Source organism: Phyllostomus discolor, chromosome 3, assembly GCF_004126475.2.
Source record: "Phyllostomus discolor isolate MPI-MPIP mPhyDis1 chromosome 3, mPhyDis1.pri.v3, whole genome shotgun sequence".
Lineage (NCBI taxonomy): Eukaryota > Metazoa > Chordata > Mammalia > Chiroptera > Phyllostomidae > Phyllostomus > Phyllostomus discolor.
The window spans coordinates 50,074,135-50,096,231 of NC_040905.2; the positions used below are offsets into that span (position 1 = coordinate 50,074,135).

General features: G+C 38.7%; 1 protein-coding gene across 4 annotated transcripts in view; it reads left to right on the forward strand.

Annotated features, from left to right (window-relative positions):
- The window catches only part of FAM151B (family with sequence similarity 151 member B), a 45,594-nt gene that overhangs the window by 13,863 nt on the left and 9,634 nt on the right, over positions 1–22,097 (forward strand). For 3 of the 4 annotated variants that reach the window (XM_036020472.1, XM_036020473.1, XM_028517715.2), the window contains exons 3-5: positions 4,681–4,844; positions 8,578–8,797; positions 10,930–11,065. In XM_036020472.1, coding sequence (XP_035876365.1) covers positions 4,681–4,844; positions 8,578–8,797; positions 10,930–11,065 — 520 coding nt within the window. Of the gene's footprint in view, positions 1–4,680; positions 4,845–8,577; positions 8,798–10,929; positions 11,066–18,814; positions 21,191–22,097 lie in introns of those variants that run through there. The other variant, XM_036020471.1, reaches the window with a different exon arrangement.

A 22,097-nucleotide genomic window follows, 5' to 3' on the forward strand; every position in this document is an offset into this window, starting at 1 on the left:
GTTGCAACTGCTGATATTGGTGTTGGTACCACTGGAGGGCTAACACTTTGGTGGCTGCCTTACGAGTCACTGTGGCCTCAGGTGCTGGACCAAGGTCCGGAGGATGCAGGATCCCATATGGCTGACATCTCCGGGTCTGGTATCCTATGGTCCTGGATATCACTCCAGTCCGGTATACTTTCCCTCCCCAAGTGCAGAGGGATTGTTGTGGCTGAACACAACCCGATGACATGACAGTGGAGGAGCTGAAAGCTGACCCTGGGAGATAGTAAGAGACCACTCTATCGCTGAGCATAATCCTGTGCCTGGGGGTATTATATTTGCAGGCTGGGACTGAGACAGGGGCCACATTTGTTAAGCGAAGCATACAATAAACCCAAATGCAGAGACCAAACAGAGATAAACTATTCCTAGGGTGATCTGCTCCTCAGGATTCCATTCTGCAGCGATCACAGTTGCTAGTCCAATTTCCAATGCTTCTGCGAAGGTGTCAATTAGAGTCAGGTACCCTGCAGAACAATGATCCGTTTCTTGTTGTCTTCTTTACTGGTTGGCATCCTCTGGTGCCTCCGTGTGGGTATTCTAGGTGCAGGCCTAGTTTTCAGGTCCTCAGGATCTGCTGCTGTTTTGGCTGGGCTGTAGTGGATCCAAGGGGTGATTCCTGCAACCTAGGCAATGCTAGTGGCAGCAAGTCTGTCCAGGGCAGTCTAGTTTCCTTGTAGAATTTAGCTAAGGTTCCATTTTCTGTGCGAGTCTCTGATCATACTGTGAGTACTTCCGACAAGCCTGGTTGCTGAGCACTGCACTGGGTGACGCACCAGAACCCCGAGGGAGCTCGTAGGCTGCTGGGGCAGGTGAACCCGACAGGGCATTGTGAAGGGCCACGACAGGGATGCGAAGATGGCTGTGGGGGCACTTCAGATACACAGCACAGCGCGTGCCCTCTGCAACTCAACGTGAAGGGTAGGAGTGTGTTCAGGATGTGCTTCTGGTGTTCTTTCTTTAATTCAGCCAGGCACTTCAGCAGCGTGTGGGTTCCCTCCCAGCACCGTTCCTGGGATGGGGCCGCCAGGAGGAGGTCGTCCATGTACTGCAGAATCATCAGGTCTGGACCCCCTTAGCGAGGGGCTTCAGGTCTCCTGCTAGGGCTTTCCCAAATAAGGTTGGGGAGTTCTTAAACCTCTGGGGCAGTCTAGTCCAAGTTAATTGAGTCTTGACCCCTGTGTGTGGATTTTTCCATTCGAAGGCAAAAATGGGTTGGCTGGAAGGTGCCACAGGAATACAGGAGAAGGCATCCTTCAGATCAAGGCAGGTAAACCATGTTGCTGTTGGGGGAAGCTGGCTTAGGAGGGTGTATGGATTTGGAACGACTGGGTGGAGGGTGACTGCTGCTTCATTGACAGCCCCCAGATCCTGGACGGGCCGGTACCCACTCCCATCCATAGGTCTGGGCAGGTGTGGCCCCATGTTATGGAGCTAATTTTCTCTGAGCTCCCACGCAGGTGCTGTAACTCAGGGGACTTCCCTCCCAGTCACATCTTGAGCAGGGGGAATCTTTCTTTATTTCCTTGACCCAGAGTATGGCCACAGCTATTCAGCATATCTAAGTGACCAGCCAAAGGCTATAGGTATGTCAAATGACTATGCCATGGATTAGCTGTAAAGCTGTTGCTGTACAAAACAGCATGTTCTTGCTCTGTGTCCCTCCCCCAACTCACACCTGTGGGGGAAGCGGTGAAGACATCTTAAAATCTCCTGGATGCCTTGAGTTCTGGACCCCATTTTAAATGCCCATTTGGGGTCCCCTCTTTTGGCTGCACCCTGTAACAATCTCTCATTTCAGATATACACTCACTTTAAATTCTTTTAAAGGACAATGGACGAAGGTCTTATCGTCTTGTAACTACTTCTGGCTGGAAATGGACGTTGTCCTACCTATCCATGGGTCAGGGGTGCCCTGAAAGGGGGGGGGGTGCAGCACGGAGGGAGTCTTTCCTGTAAGGGGAAGGACCTTTCAGAATCCTGGTGAGTTGGCTGTCCCCAGAAAGTTGCAGGCATGGTGTCCAAAGACTGGCATTACTAGATCGTTGGCATCCTGGTCATATTCTGGAGATGACAGATTTGGAAAGAGTTGGAAGGCCCAATTAAATCATAAACACTAAATGACAAAGGCAGGAACTTAAGTAAAGAATGGCTTATCTGGAGGAAGGTGTACAAGGCATGCTACACCTATCCAAAACTCTTGTGGCCCATTATACTTTATATATATATATAAATATATATTATTTTTATTTACTTTCCTACAGAGTGTGAAGTTTCAACCTTCCTTAGAATCTTCAATTTCCTTTTTAGAGCAGATACAGAGCAAAATCCATAACACAGAGTTCTAGAACAATACACAGGTAGGGGCATTCTCTTGCACCAATGCGTCCATTGGTGCCTCGCAGAGACATGCTCCTTCAGGCCTGGTCTTTTGGCAGAGACATGCTGCTTTGCCTCTGGCTGAAACACTCATCAGCCCCAAATGACCTTTCCTGGGTCCCGAGTGGCAAAGGCATTCTCCCCGACCGGTTACAGGCGACCTTTCTTAGGTCTTACAGGTGACCTTAAACAGGTCTTAAGTATAGAGGGTTTCTGATCAGAAACAATACTAATGTTAGAAATTTGCCCTTTTCCCAGAACTCCAGGTTTAAAACTTTACACTCTTTATACATAATTTTACTCATTCAGATTTAACCATCATTCTCTTTTAATCCTGGTTCCTTTCCCATTCTGGGAAGGACTATACTTAAACTGAGCATGTGGCAGCCCAAAGTCCCTGGCACTGCAGGTACCTTCCACTAAAATTCCCTAGATTTGCAGGGACATCCTGCAGTTTTCTGAAGCTCAGACCCTGCAAACACCCTATAGGTTAGATGCTCACCCTTGGACCTCAGTTCATGTCCTTCAGAACCAGAGCCATTCTTATCAGAACCAGTTACACAGAGAACCAGACTGATGCAATGCCAACACAGCAGCAGCATACAGCCTATAATCTGAAGAGAGCCCTTAGCCTGGCACCTTGCCCAGTTCTAAGATGGAGGGGCTCTCACGTGACTCATCATCCAAGATGACGACAACCATGCACGCTCCACCCTCCACGGTGGGGCACTCACGTGGCTCATCCTCCATTTTACCCTAAATGGCGGCATACTCACATGGCTTGCTGTCCGATCTCCAACATACATGCAATATAGTACTGTGGCAGGACTCCCCCCTCCCCATGATGAATTCTCCCATCGGCGCTGACAGACAAGGGAAGGGACTCTCAGGTCGCCCGCCTGGCCGCACCCCTCTCGCGGCACTTAGGTTGTCTTAGCTAAGGCTGCCTGTGTAGAATTCGGGTTAAACTCCCTCTTATGCCGTATGACAGACGGAGGAACTGCAGGTTGGGCTCACTCACGCTCTGTAGGCTTCCACCCGTGGGGCAACCAACACAGTCCTTCACACACAACACACCGAGTTTATTATGTTCCCACCTGCCCGAACTGTGGGAGCCCTGCCTGGGCCTTCCAGCCTGAGGGGTGATCGGTCCCTCCTTCCACTCCAAGAGTGGGCCTGGTTTTTGGGCTCCTGGTCCTCGGGGCACTTACCAGATTCCAGATTGGCACCTTCCCAGATACCACCAGTTCGTACCCTGCCAGCCTGGGTCAAAGAGTGGTCTGGGGGCTGAGCCTGCAAAGCCTGGGATGTTCAGGACCCAAAATCACCGGGGTGCTTGCGCCTCCATATCACTACTGGGCCCCACCAGCCGCCCCCGGCCACCTTCACCGGAGGCAACAGCCAGCTCGTGTGAGTTGCTTCCCGGTCAGGGAACCAAAGTGTTACGGAAAAGACGACTCAGACGGCCTCGGAGTTTGTGAAGTGGGGTTTATTCACACATGCGGACCCAGAGGAGATAAAAAATCCAAATTCTGGGCATTGAGCTCAAGCTGGAGTTTCCTTATATGCTTGTTACACAGGCAGAAGGAGGAGGGGAAGGAGTGCAGCTGCTAAAACGGGGGTTAGTGTACGACTTTGAGATAACTGCTTATCTGGGAATGGCTGCTATCTGGGAATGGCTGCTAGTCAGCTCTACCTAAGAATGGCTACTGCTCAGCTATGTCCTGTCACAAGACCACCCTATGTGGTTACTTCTGGTCTCTGAGTTTTAATACCTGCCTCAAGGGCCTTCCCTGACCTTGTCAGGTTTAGAAAGTGGCTCCTTTTTGTCCACAGCTTTTAAACAGTAGCTAAAGCTTTAAGTCAAAGAAAAGAATCTGAAACATAAGCAATAAATATTTGCAGTTTCTAATTGAGTAAGAAGATAAAAGTAATACTTTTATTCTCAGAAACTAAATAAATAGTTATTAAGCCTTCTTTGTATACTCACTTTGGTATATACTGGGAAGAAATTAAATAATATGAAAACAGCTTAAACACTGTGTGGGAATGATATTTAACTCCTCACCAAATGGCTGCTCATTTGTAAAAAACAAAAGCAATGTGTAAAGACCTAGCATAGTACCTGGTACTTGGTAGTTACTCAGTAAATGGTAGTTTTCCATTCTTCTTTTTATCTTCCTCAGAAGACTACCAGACATGGAATCTTCTGCAGCCCCTATTTTGTTAGCATTAACTTAAGTTCTTTTATTTGGACAGGTACTGCTCACATGATAGAGGCTGATGTCCTCCTTGCAAGTAATGGGTCAGACCATGGCCAGCCAATCATGGCCCATCCTCCTGAATCAAGCAGTGATAATACTCTACAGGAGTGGCTGACTGAAGTTGTGAAAAGCAATAAAGGTATCAAGCTGGATTTCAAGATGGTATTTGTACAAATATGTCAATCTTCTGGTTGTTACAGAATAACTTCGGTGGTGGGACAAAGTTAATATCCTCTTATGTCTAACTTAACTTTGCTCTTTATCTAAATTGAAATGGGGGCCCTGGCCAGGCAGCTTAGTTCGTTAGGGCATCATCTGAATGTGCCAAGGTTGTGGGTTCGATATCTGATATCTGGTCAAGGTTTATGGAGGCAACCAATGAATGCATAAACAAGTAGAACAACAAATCTGTGTGTGTGTGTGTCTCATCTCTCTCAAATCAATAAATTAAACAACAACAAAACTGTCCCTGATGATAATTATTTCTTTTAAATGTATTTTTAAACGGTTTATTACAATTTTGAGTATGTTTTTTATTGTTACGCCCATTTCTAAATGAAATTAATAGGAAAATAGGATGTGATACTCAGAAGTTTGACATACAAGTAACTATTTAGAAAAATACCTATTCTATAAAAACTAAGTTTGTGGTTCTTTCTAAAGATTTAGGAAAGTACTAAGCAAGAGAAATTTTAGGCAGTATTCTGCTCAAGACTTCCCTCTTCGAGTGATCAGCACGGCAAAACCTTCGGCAGTTCTTCACAGGAAACCTAATACTGATACAGGGAACAAGTGAGAATGTTGGCCACTGGTATTTTCAATCAGAGTTACATGGAATTTATAGAATATCTAGTGAGTGATAGGCCATTCTGCAATATTACAATGTTGATCTTCCAGGTTTTTCCTCCACATTTACTCTTCTAGAATTATTTTTGTCAAGTTCTAGAAAACTAAGAACTATAACAACAAAAGTTTAATTTTTTCTTAGTAAGGCTTATGTTTTTCTTAATATAGGTTTTTTTGTTCTTATTTAAGTTCTGGTTAAGGGAAAGCAGCATTACTTTTGCATTTGTATTCTACATAGTGGTAATAAAATATTTACATATAAAATGGATATGTGTATTAAATTCTTCCTTCATCATGTTCTGTGTCATAGCTTCTTATAGCACAGGCTTTACATTTTGGTAGACACTTATGCATGCTGGTGGAATTTCAGGTTGGGGGAGAAAATGCTATTTGACACTAGATATTGTCAAATGGAAAAACCAATGTTAAATAGCCCCATGTCAGCTTATTGAATTGAGAAAGCCTAAAAAGTTCTCACAACCTCTACAGACACCAGATTTCCTAAGAAATCAGAGTCTTTTCTGGAAGAGAGTTTCAGGGTTTCCCCCTACTGCACCCAGGAAGAGCACATCCCCGTAGGACTTGCAGACAGGTAAGCTTTGGAGTTACAAGTACAAGTTACTTGCTACTAAAAATGGGAAAATTTGTAGGGAGTACAATGTCAGATTCTTAGAATTGTGGTTTTTAACATGGTATGGATACCCTTCAAGGCAGAGAGCATTTGAGACAGAGAAATGACAGCATCTAAATTAGAGTCTGCAAGATCCGAGTTTATTACTCCACTAAAGTCTAAGGCATCCAATAAAAAGAATGAAATCTTACCATTTGTGACAACAAGGATGGGCCTAGAGGGTATTATGCTAAGTGATATAAGTCAGTCAGAGAAACCAAATAAAATATGATTTCACTTATGTGTGGAACCTAAAGAACAATATAAATGGACAACAAAATGGAAACAGACTCATAGATGCAGAGAACAGGCTGATGGTTGCCAGAGGAGAAGGGTTGGGGGACTGGGTGAAAAAGGTGAAGGGATGAGAAGTACAGATTGGTAGTTACAGAATAGTCATGGGGATGCAAAGTACAGCATAGGAATATAGTCAATGATACTGTAACAACATGTATGGTGCCAGTTGGTACTGGAAATATCGGCGGGACACTGGGTAAAGTATATGATTGTCTGACTCTATGCTGTATACCTAAAACCAATACCAACTAATATTGAAGGTAAACTGTAATTGAAAAAATTTTTTAAACACACACACATCCCCCCACCCCCCACACACACCTAGGGCCTCCATTCCAGGGGCAGAAGAAGGAGAAAAAGAGCTTACTACAATAGGAGGCAGAGTGAAAGGCTGCAGGCTGGTTCCCCTCTGGTTTTATGCACAGTATCCTTGCTCATGAATAAACAAGACCCAAGAAATCATGGGCTATCAGTTTCTCTAATTAAGTAGAGGGCCCCAACAGCAATGGAGTGAAAGCAGTAGAAAGCATAGGCCAAAGGATTTCAGTCCCTTAGGTAGAAAGACAGGAATGTGAGAAGAGGGTGCTGAATGTTTTTCCCTCTAGCACCCATCTCCAAAATTCTTCACTTCCCATTGCAGTTTTCATTAAAAGCTAATTTTCCTGAACTCAACATAGGTCTTAAATGTTTAGAAGTAGTTCAGAATCATAACTATAAAGTTTGTGTATATATTTTTTAAAAGGAAAAATTATGTAAGCTGACTAAAATATTATTGTTGCCCTGGCCAGCGTGGCTCACTTCATTAAAGTGTAATCCTGTAACCGGAAGGTCATGAGTTTGATTCCTGGTCTGAGTACATGCTTAGGTTGCAGGTTCAATCCCAGATCTGGGCACAAGGCAACCCATCCATGTTTCTCTCCTTTCCTCTCTCCTTCCCTTTCTCTCTAAGGCAGTGAAAAAATGTCCTTGTATGAGTATAAACAAAATTAAAAAACAACTAAATCTTATTGTTTCCAAATCTCTATTTGTCAGAATTGATGTTGGGAAATAAAAAGAGTGAAGTTGCTTTTTTATTTAAAAGTAACTAAAATATACTTGTCCCTACTTTCCAGAAAATGTATTTAAAATAAAGGGGAAAAATGAAGTTTATAAAAGCCTTAGGGAAATTTTATAATTTTGCACTTGGCAATCATTTTCAGAAATGCGTTTGTTGTCCAGATTCACACAAGAATACATGAAGGAAAAAAGGTTCCTTTCTCCAAGGTCATGAGCCACTACTAGAGATGTGGTGCCTGTGTGCACTTTGAGTATTTTCATCAGTGTGAATTTGTAGGTTATGAGTTTCTCTGATTTTAAAACCTTATTTATATATTCTCTTATGAGTGACTGTATCTTTTTTTAAATTGTTTTTATACTGGGTTATCCTAATATGCAGTTTTGAAACCTCCATCTGTCCACAATTGTCATTATTTATACATTTATAGAACCTTTAAGGTGCCTTCATGAATAATAAGTCGGACATATTGCAAATGGCATATTGTTAACTTTCCTCTCTGGTGCTATGTGATCTTTGATTTTATTTAAATTCAGGTGTTGTTGTATTAAACTTTTTAAAAGAAAATCCTCACCTGAGGATATATTTATTAATTTTTAGAGATGGGAAGGGGAGAGAGGGAGAGAGAGGAAGGAGGGAAGGAAGGGAGGGAGGGAGGTGCGGGGACGGGAAGGGAAGGGAAGGGAAGGGCAAGGGAAGGTGAAGGGAAGGGAAGGCGAAGGGAAGGGAACGAGGAAGGAAGGAAGGAGGGCAGGGAGGAGGGAAGGGAGGGAGGGAGGTCCGTTACCTCCTGTACTGCACCCCGACTGGGGATCAAACCTGAAACCCAGGTTGTGCCATGACAGGGAATCAAACCTGCAACCCTTGGTGCACGGGATGCTGTTTCAACCAACTGAGCCTTCTGGCCAGGACTGTTGTATTATACTTTTGTTATGAATTTGAGAACATTAAAACCACCAGTCTAAAAGAACTTTTTTTTACTCTTACTTTATGAATATCTCTCATTGACAACAAACTGTATTTTCAGTCTGGCAGCTGTAGAACCGTCCATGGTGCTCTTGGAAAATGTGAAGAGGCATCTGAGGCGTCCTATGTGGATTAATGCTGATATTCTTCCCGGTCCGAATGGGAATAGCAGAGTAGTGGATGCAAAACCTTTTATAGACACTGTGACATCCTTCTTTCCAGACGTGACATTTTCCCTGGGTTGGACAACAGGATGGCATCCTGAGAAAGTCAATGAAGGTAATAATTTCAAAAATGTATTTCTTCTTGGTCAAATTAAAATATACTCCTAATATAAAAATACCTTTAATACAAAACAAAAAACACATTCCATAAAATATAAGAGTATAGTGGAGAGAAAGGTCTGGTCCTAAAGATGTGTGTATGGTTCTTCTTTCTATTATTTCAGATAGACACTGCATTCACTGGTGACATTCTGTCACCAAGCTCCCAAGAGAAATATTCATTTGCAAAGTCTAGAGTAATGAAAGCTGCCTCATTAAACAAATCCTGACTTGGTTTCTTTGAACTTGTAAAATATTCTACAGTCTTTGTTATCTTTGGACTGTGGAGCAAACTCCCTGTGTCAGATGAAAGATAAAGAAGTGGTCAGAAGAGCTCTTCAGTGGTGTGAGGCCGGAGGTAGCGGGGGTGTGGTTGAAGAGCACTTGCTCCCTAGACATTGGAGGGGGCTCCAGCTGAGGTGCTGGGACCTTGGTGCCATCACGCTCTCCCTGGCCTGACAGTGGAGTAGGAGGCCACGTGACTCTCCTCTGGGCTCGATCTCTTCTTCACATAGACCTACAGATGCATCTGATACTTTCAGCTTCATTTTCCTGGCTGACACTTATCACACTAATTCATCTTCCTATTTCTTCATATGTCCCTAGGTAGTGATTTCCAGGTAAACAGCCAGTGAGCAATCAGACGCTCTGGGACATCTGTCCATATGGTAAAAATTATAAACTAAGAAGGTATTCAGAACCTGTGGAGATGTTAGCCTTTATCCTGTGTTCAGGGCATTTTTAAAGTTACTTATTTGCTGTTATTGTTTTTAGATACAAAGTTTTTAAGTCTAACATAGTATTAGAATAACTGCTATCTAGTGAGTAGTGATGTTTAGGTTATAACCCCCTGGACCAACAATTGATACTATTGAGAGAAAAAAATAATGTTTTAACTTGATTCTAGTTTAATGTTCTAATCATTTAAGTTTTTATTAGTTTCATTTAAAAATGTAGCATTAAAATTTAAGGCGTTTAAAGAAGGTAAACTAGAAGTGATTTAATAACTTCCTTACTGATCCTGAACGCCTTTTAGTCACTGTTGAACTCAGGCTTTACCCTCAGGCTTGGGCGGGGTTAAACCAGCTCTGTAAGTCACCTTGGCGGTGAGGGTTTTAAGGCTGCTGTTCCCCAGTGGCGCTTGTTGTTACCAGCACGTGTTTTATCCTCTCTTACTTCTTAGGCTAGAAATTTGAGAAAAAAACAGTTTATAAGTTTATAGTAATGTATCTATCTTCTGTTAGCAATTTTTTCTAAATATAATATATAATTTTTCAGATTTTAAAGGAAATCAGATATTCTTCTTCTTTCATAAGAAATTTAGCTGCTAAACTAATATGTTCATGTAGGCTTTCTGTAAAATGTTCTCTCACTGACCAATACCTTTTACGACCTGCTTTTAATAGAGTTTAGGGTTATTTTAAAAATACAATTTTTTTCTGAAATTGTTTATAAAACAGTTAAGTGTTTTCCACAATGTTCTAAAATAATTTAAAACACACATATATAAAAGACAATTTCACCACTATTTCTATTTTAGGTAAAATGTATTTGAAATCTAGACTAGCCAGAAATTAAAAAATTGAAGTTAAATGTTACTTAATAAATTCAATAAAAAAGTATACGTAAATAAATTTTTAAAAATTGAAGTTAATTATTACTTAAACAGCTATTAAACACATAGTGCCCATCTTCTCTTGGTAAAGAAAGCTTAATTAACACAAATGGAAAATCTTAGCTTATAGAGACTATTAATGATGAGCAAGTACCTAAGAATCTTACAATCTTTAAAGGGGCCACTGTGTCAAAATTTGCTTTCTTTGCATTTGTCATATTAATCAGTTCTTTTTAATATTTAATTTTTAGTTAAATTTGCTGTAGATCACTTGTGGCACAATATTAAATTTAATTTTTATCTACACTTTCCACCCAAAATATTTTCTTGCATTAAGTGGTATTTTAATTCACTTTGAATTCAAATGGAAATTTATATGAATTACCCATGAATTTGCATATGTAATTTAATTTTTATTTAATTGACTTTAGTATTACAATTAGAAAAGTTAAATTTCTTCCTTTTCATTTCAGGCTACACTTGGACAATGGTGAAGGAGATGGAATGCATCTGTAGTGAACTCAATCAGCCTGTAACATTTCCTGTCAGAGCAGCATTAGTCAGGCAGTCTTGTTCTCAGTTACTCTGGCTGTTACAGAAATCAAACAGGTGTGTATAAGTTTAACCATACTGTGTGTGTATGTGAGTGTGTATGTGAGACGGAGGCAGAGGATGAAAACTGATTGTGTCAAGACAGTGTGTGTGAGAGAGAATGAACACTGACTCTGTAAGCACACAGATGCCCCCATTCGAAGGAAGCTTCTTAATGAACCTTAACATCTATTTCTGTTTTTTCACACAGTAGGTGGCCAGTGAATGTCACTTTTTCATTGTTATACATTCACAAAAAGGTAAAAATGGATAAAATAGTTTCCCTCTGAATTACATATTATAATTTCAGAAGTCTGTTCCATAAAAACTTTTGTCATTTTACTATGTAATAAAAATTAGTTGGACCATCTATTAAATGTTAAAATATATTATAAAGGTACAGATATTGAAACAGTTTTGATACTATTATTTTCAATAGATTAATCAGTAGAAGAGCAGGGAAAGTCCAGAAATAAACCCAAATCTATTATGGAACTTAGTATAGAAAATAGCTGGCATTTTAAGGCATTGGTGCAAAAGTTTAATTAATATCTCATGTTGGGTCAACAGGCCAACTATGTAAGAAAAACAAAGCACCTTTCCTTAATACTTCTTCCAAAATAATTTCCAGAAGAATTAAAGATTTAAACATCAAATATTAAATGCATAAAGAAAAAAATAGATAATTTTTTATATAGTTTTAGAATAATGAAGACCTTTCTTAGTATGGCACAAACCCTAGTGCTATAAAAGGAAAGTTGGATATATTTGAATACATAAAAATGGAAAGATTCTGGTAAAACTATCCTCAATACATTTGTCAGATGTAAAGAATTTTAACAAATAATGAATTTGCACAAATCACCCAGTAAAAGACCCAGTTTGATCATTTATACCAAATTGTAGAGAGTAAGGGAAGCAGACACTCATATATTAAAGAAGTACCCAAATTCCTGTGGACATTAAAATTTTACCAAATGCCTTGTCAATTTTTAATAAAATAACTGTATTTTCTCCCTATATCTATTAATAAAATAAATCATATTAATGTCTATAGTACCATCCTCACATTCCCAGAACAAATCCCGCCTGATCACAAATTATCACTTTTAAGGTGCTGCTTCGTTTTTATTGCTAATATTTTACCTAGGATTTCTGCATTTGAAAATGAGATTGCCCAGCCCTGATTGGTGTAGCTCAGTTGGTTGGGCATTGTCCAGCAAAGCAAAAGATCACTGGCTCCATTAACTGTTAGGGCACATGCCTGGGTTGTCTGCCATCCCTGATTGGGGCACATGGGAGAGGCGGCTGATCCATGTTTTGATGTTTCTCTGCCTCTCTTTCTCCCTCCCTTCCCCCATCTCTAAGAACAAATAAATAAAATCTACTAAAAAGAGAAAGAAAAGGAAGGGAGGGAGGGAGGGAGGGAGATTTCCCTGGCCAGGTAGTTCAGTTAGTTAGAGCTTTGTCCCTAGTGCCAAGGTTGCAGGTTCAATCCCTGGTCAGGGCACTTACAAGAAACAATCAATGAATGCATTAAATAAGTAGAACAACAGATCCATATTCTCTCTCTCTCTTTCTCTCTAAAATCAAAAAAGAAAGAAAGAAAGTGACATTGATCTGTAGCTTTTGTTTCTTTTCAGTTTTTAGGTAGCGACATTTCATTCTTTTTATGTGTTCTGAGATGTTAAAAGTAACGTTGAAATGGCCTGTACTTACCTTGGTAAACCCAACTGTGAAGCCAAGGTTTCCGTTCCCCAAACCTTATGCTTTGGGGAAAGCTTAAGTCATAAAAATCTTTCCTATTTTTTATATGGTAAATGGTCTACTTGGATTTTCTGTTTCTTTGGGAGTGAGTTTTGATATATTTATTGTATTTTCCTAGAAAATTGTTCATCTCATCCAGGTTTTAAAATTTATTTATACATAGATACTTAAAATGGTTTCTTATTCTTTTGGTTTCTTCTGTGTCTTTAAAATAATTTTCTATGTTGTTTTTTGAGCTTTTCTTCTTGCTTCTTGATTGAACTAGATAATGATTTCTCTCTTTTTTTTTAAGAGCTAGATCTTGGATTTATTTATTTTTCCAGTTTATGACTTACTAATTTCTGCCTTTTATCTTTTAAAACAATGTTATGTAGTATTTTATAATTTCTTGAGTTGGATACTGAAATTATTTTTTCCCATTTATATACATTAGTATATATGTTAATATAAGCATTTAAGACAATAACTTTTTTTCTGTGACCACTGCTTTAGCTGTATTTCATTGTTTCTTATGTGTAGGTTGTCATCACTGTTAAAAATATTCTGCAGCTGTGGCTTATTTCCTTTGACTCAAAAGTTGTTTTAAGATAAATTTGTTTAGGCATTTAGGTTGTAGAATTATTTTTTATTTTGGCTTTGTTAATACTTTTTTAGGTTTATTGCAATCAGATAATTTCTATATTATTTTTACTTTGTAAACTTTATTAATGTTTTCTTAATGGCTTAATATATGGATATTTGTATGAATTAATGTATTTTATGAGGATACTATATGGCTGTTACAAACAGAAACCTAAATTAACAATAACTTAAATAAGTCTGTTTTACAGTGATAGGGCCCAGAATCCTCTTATCCTTAGGTCATTGACCTCGTTTATACTTGGTCAGATTGATTATTGCCACATCTGAGGTTCAGTTGGTACGGAGGAGGGGAGAAAGAGAAGCTCAGGGCATGTTACTCTCCTTTAAGGACATGACTTAGAAATTGCACACACTCATTAGCCGTAACTTAGTCGTGTGCCTATACCTAGCTGTAGGTGAAGCTGGGAGATGTAGCTGTTATTCTGTCAAGTCTTGTATCTAGATAGGACTCGGGACTGTTATGTAAGAAAGAAAGGAGTAAACTACAACTTTGGTGACACATTAGCACACACTATTGGTTATGTTATATAAGTCTTTTATACCTTTTTGTTTGCTTTAAAAAATATTTTTAATTTAGGCCTTTGAATAAGTAATACATTCATGAAGCTCAAAACCCAAAGAATGGAGTTACACTGTGGAAAGCCTCTTCCCATTCACCCAGTTCTGCCCAACCTCTCTAACCACATTTGTTAGTTTCTTATACAACCACAGTTAGTAGTTTTTTTATGCATATGAGTGAATGCAAAGAAGGAGTCTTACTTTCCCTTCCTTTTAAAAACAAAAGGTAGCATATTACACACCTTGCTTCAGGTTTTGTTTTTTTTTAACTTAGCAGTATGTCTTGGATCTCTTTAAATGTTCCTTGTTTTTCCTTTCTAGGTGCATCATGTTTATGTATTATGTACTAGAATTTAACCAGCCTCATGCTAATGGGCAAAAAGGATGTTTCTAATCTTAGATATTACAGATAATGCAATAATGCACGACTTTTTGAATGTGTCATTTTGCATGTGTGCGAATATATGGCATCTTTAATATTTTGGCCACTTGCTCTCTTACCAACTAAGAGAGTTAAAGTTGCCAACTACTAAAATGTTTTTTCCTGTTCTCTCTTCTACATTTATAGTTTTTTCTTATTAAATGATCATGCTATGAACACTTGGTGCATATTCATATCAGTTTTATCTTTTTCTGTGAAGAAAAGATTTAAACTCTACAGAAGGATACAAAAAAGACTTGAGTAAATAGAAACATAAGGATTGTTCTTGGTTAGCAAGACTCTGCATCATTAAGATAAACATTTGATGAGATCACAATAAAAACACAAACAGGATTTTGTTTTGGAATCAGATGAACCATGTCTAAAATTCTTTTTTTTTTTTTTTACTTTATTTCTCCACATAGCTTTTCATCTGTGTTTTCAGCTTAGAAGTGGAAATGCAACCTGATATATTTATTTGTTTAGCCTCACCCTAGGACATGCTTATTGACTTTTTTTCTTTTAATTATATGTTATTGATTATGCTATTACAGTTGTCCAAATTTTTCCTCCTATGCCCATCTCCACGCAGCAACCCCCATTCCCTCAGGCAATCCCCACACCATTGTTCATGTCCATGGATCACGGGTAGGTTCTTTGACTACTCCATTTCCTAAATTGTACTTTTTATCCCCATGGCTATTCTGTAACTACCTATTTGTACTTCTTAATCCCCTCACCTCTTCACCCATTCCCCCAAAACCCCCTCCCATCTGGCAACCATCAAAATGTACTCCATATCCATAATTCTGTCTCTGTTCTTATTTGCTTAGTTTGTTTTTTAGATTCAATTTTTTTATAGATTTGTATATTTTGCTGTTTTATTGGTCATGGCTTTCATTTTCTTTTTCTTAAATAAGTCCCTTTAACATTTCATATGATAACATATAATTGGTCTGGTGATGATGGAACTCCTTTAGTTTTTTCTTGTCTGGGAAGCTCTTTATCTGCCCTTCAATTCTAAATGATGTATGTCCTGGGTAGAGCAATCTTGACTGTAAGTCCCTGCTCTTCATGGCTTTGAATATTTCTTGCCAGTCCCTTCAAGCCTGCAAAGTTTCTTTTGGGAAATCAGCTGACAGTCTTATGAGAACTCCCTCATAGGTAACTAACTGCTTTTCTCCTGCTGCTTTTAAGATTCTCCCTTTATCTTTTACCTTTGGCATTTTGATCATGATGTGTCTTGGGGTGGGCATCTTTGCATCCATCTTGTTTGGACTCTCTGTGCTTCCTGGACTTTCATGTCTATTTTCTTCATCAAATTAGGAAACCTTTCTTTCATTATTTTTTCAAATTGATTTCCAATTTCTTGCTCTTTGTCTCTTCTCTGGCACCCCTGTGATGGGAATGTTGGACCTCTCGAAGTTGTCCCAGAGGCTGCTTACACTATTTTTGTTTTTTTGGATTCTTTTTTCTTGTTGTTGTTCTGAGTGGTTGTTTTTTGCTTCTTTATGTTCCAAATCATTGATTTCATGCTCTGCTTCATCTACTCTACTGTTGTTCCCCTATAAATTGTTCTTTATTTCAATTAGTGTATCCTTCATTTCTGACTGCATCTTTATTATGCTGTTGAGGTTCTCACTAAGTTCCTTGAGCATCCTTGTAACCAATGTTTTGAACTCTGCATCAAATAGATTGCTTCTGTCCATTTTGTTTAGCTCTTTTTCTGGAGTTTTGACCTTTCATTTTTCTGGAGTTCTTTCAGTTGGGATATGGTTCCTTGTCTCCTCATTTTGACAGCCTCCCTGTCTTTCTTTCCATGCATTAGGTAGAGCTGCTATGACTCCCTTTTTTGGTAGCTTGGCCTAATGTAGTACGTGTCCTGTAGGGTCCAGTGGCATAGCCTTCCCTAACCCCCAAGCTGAATTCTCGATGTGTGCCCTCCGTGTGAGCTGAGTACACCCTCTTCTTGTAGTTGAAACTTGATTGCTGTTGGCAGATCAATGGGAGGGATTTACCCAGGCCAGTCAGCTGCAAGGACTGGCTATGACTACTCACCACCAATCTCCACCATCCATGGAGGATCATCTGTGCAGAGATGGGTGGTGGTATTCTGAAGCTGGGTAGGACAGAGTCTCAAGGGATTTCCAGAGAAGGGCAAACAGTGTTATCCAGGTTAATAGAGACTCAGATATACCACCTGCCTGCTGGTTCTGTGGCTCTGTGTGGGGAGGGCTCAGAAAATGGTCAATGGCCTTTGTCCACTTTTATCTCTGGAAAAAAAACTGTCCCTCAGCTCTAATCTTATTGCTGGAAAACTTCAGTCCCTCCATGTATGCCACTGGTGCCCTTCAAGCTGCTACCCCAGTCTGAGTAAGTCCATGTGTGGGTTCTTTAAGGGGACTGCTTGGGATTCCAGAAGTTTTTTTTACCGACTCAATCCTCACTTGATTTTGCAGCCAGAAATTATGGTGACTTATCTTCTTGGCACTGGAACCCTAGGCTAAGGGAATGGTGTGGGTCTGGGACTCCTCACTCTCAAGTTATCCCTCCTGAATTTTTATCCTCCACACATAGATGTGGGACCAGCCCATTCCATGTCTCTGCCCTTCCTACCAGCCTGGATGGATATGGTTTCTTTAATTCCATGGTTGTCAGACCTCCATTCAAATCGATTTCTGAGTGATTTGTCTTCTATATTTTTGTGTAACTTTGATGTGGTTGTATAGGAGGCAAGCTATGATTACCTGTGCTGCCATCTTGACCGGTAGTCTCTCTTTAAACCTCACCCCTTGCACACTCCAACGTTTCCATTGCTTTCTGAGCACCAAGACAATGAAATTTCTTTGACCTGTTTTATCTTCATGAAGAATTATGCCTTTATCATTAAAAGGTCTCTTTCTTGGTCTTAATGATTTTTTAAAATCTAAATTTATAGTCTTTTTTTGTTCGTCTTGAATAACTTTGCCTTATCCTTTGTTTGAAAAATAAATTTATAGTTTTATTTTTATTGACTTTTTAAAGGATGTTTTAGTCATTAAAAATAGTTTTAGAAAACTATTTTTCTAAAAGTTGCAAACTTTTAGAAAAGTTGCAAAAAACTACATCTTCTTTCCCCAGAAAATTGTTAACATTTTTGTATATTTACCCATTCTCTCTTTCTTTCATTTCCTTCCCCTCTCCCTCTTTCTCTTTTTATATTTTTTTCTGGCATGATCCCCATTAGCTGTTAGTACTCCAGTGGGTACCACCCAAAACAAGGACACTCTTCTATGTTACTATTATGAACCCCCCCATGAGGAAATCAGTGTTAAAGCAACACTGCTATGTATTCTACAACCAGCCACTCCAACAAAGCTTCTTACTTCTTTGTAGTCCAGGAAACTCTCCAAGGAAATGTATTGCACATTGTTGTCATGTCACATCAGTCATCTTCAATCTGGAATAGTCCTCAACTTTCCCCTCTCTCATATACTTGACAGTCTTAAAAGACTACAGGCTTTTTGTTATGAAAGATGTTCTCAATTCGGGTCAATCTAATATTTCCTCATGATAGATCTCAGTTCTTGCATTCTTGGTAGTGTCATCATGTACTTTCCTTGCCCCAATTCTCAAATCATCCACTTCTTCAAGAATCCCTGCTTGATTATAGTGGCAGATGGTATTTAGAAAGCAAAATCTGAGAGTTCAGTATAGTCATTGCTACTAGGGTGTTATTGCTTCTAGGACCTCTCAATAGACAGAGCTGGGAAATATATATGTATGCATACATACATCCATACACACACCTACACACATGGCTATATATATATATGTGTGTGTGTGTGTGTGTATATATATATATATATATATCCATTTCTGTACCCATCGGTGTGTGAATATGGTTTTGAACAACCCATGAGTTCACACCGACAATTCCAATTTCAACCCAGCCCCTCGGGGCTCTTTCTAGCCTCCCTTTCTGTGTTGTTAAATTCCTTATCATATGCTTAGCTACCTGGTTCCCATTCATCCAATCTTACTGTCGTCTTCTTTCAAATTAAGAATTTAACTTACTTATTTGTAATACAGATGTTTGGTCTTGCTTCTGTTATTTTTAAAACTAGTATACTTGCTATATGTATAGCTTTAAAAACTTTTCAGTATAATTATTTTCTTTTTTGTTTTTAATTTTGATAATTTGGGAAGTTAGTTTTTTTCTATTGGTTATGTATTACTGCTACTTCACAAAATATGCTTAGTCTACTTCTTTATAGATACCTGTTAATTTCTATGAGCAATAATAAAATTAGTGTATTTCTTCACTGCCTCTTGCCTAATTTTAGTTGACTGCACTCTTTTCCTTAATGTCCACCTTTGTACTTCATACTTAATGATAGATTGTCTGGCTGCAGAATTCTTGGCTCACAGCGCTTTTCCTTGAGGACTTTGAAAGGATTGCTCCTTTGCTTTCCAGTGTGCAGGGAATAAGGCTATTTCCACCTTGATGTGGAAAAGTGGAAGCCAGCCTGATTATTTTTTTGCCCTTATAAGTGACTTGATTTGGTGGGGAAGTATGGGAGGCTGAACGTAGAAAGGGCTCTTTAGACTGTGTATTGATACGGACCATTCTGTACCAGTTTTTTCAGGATATGATTTCCTTTTCAATATGTAGATTCAAATGTTCTTTTCTGTAATATTTCTGTGAATTACATTTTTATATACTTGTTCTATTGCATTTGTAACATTATGATTTCTCTTTTAGGGACTCTAGTTATGAATATTTAGATCTCCTTTGCTTATCTTTGTCATCATTTTCTCTTTGGTCTCTCTTTTCATTTAACTTATTTGCATTTTTATTTTACTTGCTTTTGTAATTTGTCTCTCTTTTCCTTACAGTATTTTCAACAATGTCTGTTCTCCTCGTATACCTTCAGATTTCACCTTGTTTCTGTAATATTAATTTTCCACTTCTTTCCTAAGTTCTGCCAATTAATATTCCATCTCTTGTCTGTTGTCTTGTAAACCTCTTCCATGTGGTCATATCTGTACTTTATGTTCTTTCTTCAAAGAGGCAATTGCACCATTTAAAAAATATTTGGTTGTGGTTTTCATCTGCTTTGTGGCATTCTTTTTGTTTGTTTGTTTTATATCTGTGTCAACTATTTGGTAATTGTTTAAAGATGAGGTTTCTATTACTCCATCTGCCATTTTTTTCTTGTATTTTTTTATTCTCTTGTATTAGATTTCTGCCAAATTTATTTTGATTACTCTGTTTTAAATAAAGTGACTTTTCCCTGGACCAGCAACTTATTTGAAGTTCACATTCTAGGGGAACCAGGACTGTGGTTCTTATGACCCAGACAGTCTTATGTGTGAGTTTGTTTAACCTTTAACTTCTTTCTAGCCAGTGAAGATAGGCAGCTGTGACATCTTTAAATAAAATCTTTCATCTGTCTCTTAAATATAAAGTTTTGGATTGCTGCAGGGAGTAGTCTTATTCCCTTCCTGTGTAAACTCTTTCCTTATCTCCACTGCTTCATGGGACCAAATGTAATCCAGGGAAGGTCCCACTTGGAGCCCTGCAGAGTATTTAGGTGGAATATGCCCCTCATCTGTAAGTGTCTTTTGTGGGCTTCCTCTGTAAACTGTGTACATGGGCAAACTCCGCCTCCTTCTATACCCACCTGGCCATCCGTAGTCTATTGCTACTGGCGACATTTTACCTGTTTTGTGATTTTCAATCTCAACTCTTTCTTAATTTCATTGAATATCATGTTTCTATTTTAATTCTTTTGTTCTTTTTGCTGCTTTGGGATGATTCTCAGAAGACAAAGGAGGCAGCGCTGATGTTAGCCTGCCATGTTCAAATAGGATGTTCCCACCGTCCCCTTTCTCTATATTCTGTCTCAGTTTTCTTATCTTCCATTTCTTATGTAGCCAGTCACTCTCTGAAATTTCTCATTTGAAGATCACACTTGGTGCAAGCCAAATGTTTAACCTCTGCAACATTTATTTAAGTACTGCGGTCATCCCCTTCATGTGACACTTCCTTGTCTTTTCCCTCTGTGGAATTGCACTAAGTGGGTTCTTTTAGTCTCTCCCTGGTTCTTCTTCTTTGTTGTTGTTGTTGTTGTTGATTTGTTTTCCTCTATTCTTAACTTTGGGTTTCTCTTAACTCCACCTCTTTCAAAATTTTTTTTAATATGAAAAGTAAAACAACAAAGCTTTCATGGAATATATCACTAGAGAATATCTTCATAACATTGGGGATGGGAAAGAATTCTTAACAAGATACAAAAATCACTAGCCATAAAGGGTAGCTTGAATAATTTGAATACATTACAATTCAGAAATTCTTTGCATCAGAACAAAGATACCATGAAGAGCATGAACAGGTTAGGCACAGATTCAGGAAGATTTCTGTAAGTCTGAAGGGCTCTAATACGACATTTATAAAGAACTATCATTTTGTTATTTGTATATAACAATTTATTTATTTCTTCTAATATTGAATGACCCATGGTTTGACTGTTACAGAGAGTGCTGCTAGGAACACTCACACACACACACACACACACACACACTTGCGCCTGCGTTTGGAAAGGTCCTACAGGAGGGAGTTCTAGGAACAGAATTCCTACGTCATAGGGTATTGATGTTTTCAGCTTTAGTAGATAATGCTAAACTGTTTGCCAAAGAAAGTGAATAAATTATAGCTACATGTTTCAACTTGGATAAATTTCACAAACAATATTCAACAAAAGAAGCAAGACCAACAATATTATATAACATGATTCCATTTATATTAAGTCCATTAACAGGCAAAAATTAAACATATTGTTTAGGGATGGACATATAGCTGGTCAATTAAAAAGAGCAAGGAGGTGGCTGCACAACAGCCATGGCTGTGAGGACCCCAGGGGAGAGGCAAGCTTGTGATGGGGCGGCTACAGAAAGACGCCCCTCCAGGTGTGGGTGATATTCTGGGTCTTGATTTGTTTTGGTTATACTGGAGTCCATTTTGTAATTGTTAAAATGTGCATTTATGTTTTATGCATTTTTCTATATATCTATAGTGCATAATGCAAAAGGCTTTAAAAATAAAACCTGAGAATTAATTTGAAGAAATACAATTTAAGATACACTTTGGCAATTTTATTTTTCCTCTTTCAGTTTAAATACAGCAGAGGGAAGATTAAAAGACACGAAATCACTTGGAAAGCTTTTCATTGAACCTCAGCTCATATCTGTGCCTTCTTACCAGTTTTGTCATGTGCTCAAATGGTGCTCATATAACAGTAGTAAAGATGTCATTTTAGCAAAAATACAGGTTTTCAGAGTAATTCTCATTTTTTCTTTTCTGTGTTCTCAGCCATGGTTTAAAAATTCTTTTTGATTTGTCATATAACACTGCTGTGGAAGAAAATCCAAAGTACTTTCCTCGGTTACACTTCCAGAGTGCTGTCACCATTAAGGACAGAGATGTGTCAATATAACAAGGATGTATACCTTGGTTAGACTATTTTTTATCATTACCAGAAAAAATGCTTTGGAGATTTCCCCTGGATTCTGACATGTTTATGGGGAAAATAAATATGAAACTACTTAACAGCTTTGCATTTCTCTAGACTCTGGTGCAATAAGGGTAATGTAATAGTAATGTCACTGGAAGAAATGAAA